A 1,706-nucleotide genomic window follows, 5' to 3' on the forward strand; every position below is an offset into this window, starting at 1 on the left:
AGGAGGAAAGCAGAGAGAGAGAGAGAGAGAGAGAGAGAGAGAGAGAGAGAGAGAGAGAGAGAGATCAAACAGTGACGTTTTCATGTAACTGATTACTTTTTTAGTGAGTTAGAATGCCTTCAACGCTAGCATTAAGCAAAAAGAAAACAAGACAGTAAATAGCTGCAAGGACTACAACTACGAAAACCTTCATGACAACAGCAACAACTCAATGACAATGAAGATAAAACAACATCACAGAAAACAAGGATGACGACCAATACATCACGCCCAGCAAAACAGCAACAATAAGAAGAAAACATCATAACCAAAAAGAAAGATGAAGACCACTATCACCACAAATTCAATAAGACCAAGAAAATTAATAACCACAATACAGCACATATTAAATACCAAAACCAAACAAACAAACAAAAAAAGGTTTATCAAAGCATCAATGTGTCCCGCTCGCTCATATGAACTTATGCATGAGTTGCGAGCGCCGTAAAACACTTACTAAAACAAAACAAAAAATAAAAAAATAAGCATCAATTAACACCAACAACTACAACAAAATAGTATTATTAAAAAAAGCAAGGATGACGACCACTGGCACCACTATAAACTACAAGACAAACATGATCTAAAAACCACCACTATCACCAGCAACAACGACAATGAGAACAAAAAACAGCGTTTTTCTTTCGTAAGAAATTTTCAGCATTTGCAACACAAGTCCGTCATACATATTAGTGCCGAAAATGAAAAGTGTTACAAGAGAGTAACATGATACAAAGACAGAATAAAGACAACAGATCATGTTTAACAGAAAAGATGAAGCAAACCGCACTCACCAGCCACCCACAAGCAAGGAATACTACCATTATTATATGGGATGCCCATTTGCACAATCAGATCGGATCGGTTTGTTAGCCAGATTGAGGGTGCAAAGTGGCTATCGTGGCACAAGCCGATCGCCCGACTCATCGCGCGTTTGTTTTAAAGGTAACAAGTCGGTGACCGACCCAACCTGACCCGACCCGATCCCATCCGCAATGGGCACCCGGTATTAACAACCACAATATCCAAAACACCAACAGCAACCCCGCCCCTGTTGACCTCCGCTCACAATATAACCTGTAATATAATAGTAAAGCAAAATTATCCCTACATCCGATTTGGACATTGGGGATTGCCTTGTCAGTGAGAAAACTTCCTGGGCCTTCGGCCTATTGTGGTAGGGCGGCCAGTTCCTTTCCACGCCGCCTTTTCTTCCCTAACTCGAAGTCAGGTACCCATTACTGCTAGTCGGGCAGGAGGGGGTGAAAAAAAAACTGTGTCCGAACCGAGGCTCGAACCCGGACTTTCCGCTTCGGAGATGAGCGCACTAACCGCTCCGCGACCGCACCCTCCTGAATTTAGTACATTATTCACTTGTAACATATAGTGTATAAAACCTCTCAGTCTCACCTGTCCCCTATGGCGATGACGGAGAGGATGGGGTCACTGCGTGAGTTTCCGCGCATGATGCGACAACACTGGCCGGTGACCATGTTCCACACCCTCAGTCGACCGTCGGCCGAGCCCGTGATCACACGCAGGTACAGGAACTCGATACATAGCACCTCTCTGTAGGGTGGGGGTGGGGAGAGGCCACAGACGTGTGTGTGTGTGTGTGTGTGTGTGTGTGTGTGTGTGTGTGTGTGTGTGTGTGTGTGTGTGTGTGT

General features: G+C 44.3%; 1 protein-coding gene across 1 annotated transcript in view; it reads right to left on the bottom strand.

The window, feature by feature from the left end:
- Positions 1-1,706, bottom strand: part of LOC101846130 (CMT1A duplicated region transcript 1 protein) — a gene marked incomplete in the record, with an annotated part of 28,567 nt that overhangs the window by 6,353 nt on the left and 20,508 nt on the right. Inside the window, 1 exon segment of the mRNA XM_035969486.1 lies at positions 1,450-1,608. Coding sequence (XP_035825379.1) covers positions 1,450-1,608 — 159 coding nt within the window.

This window comes from Aplysia californica, unplaced genomic scaffold, assembly GCF_000002075.1.
Source record: "Aplysia californica isolate F4 #8 unplaced genomic scaffold, AplCal3.0 scaffold00150, whole genome shotgun sequence".
NCBI classification, from domain to species: domain Eukaryota; kingdom Metazoa; phylum Mollusca; class Gastropoda; order Aplysiida; family Aplysiidae; genus Aplysia; species Aplysia californica.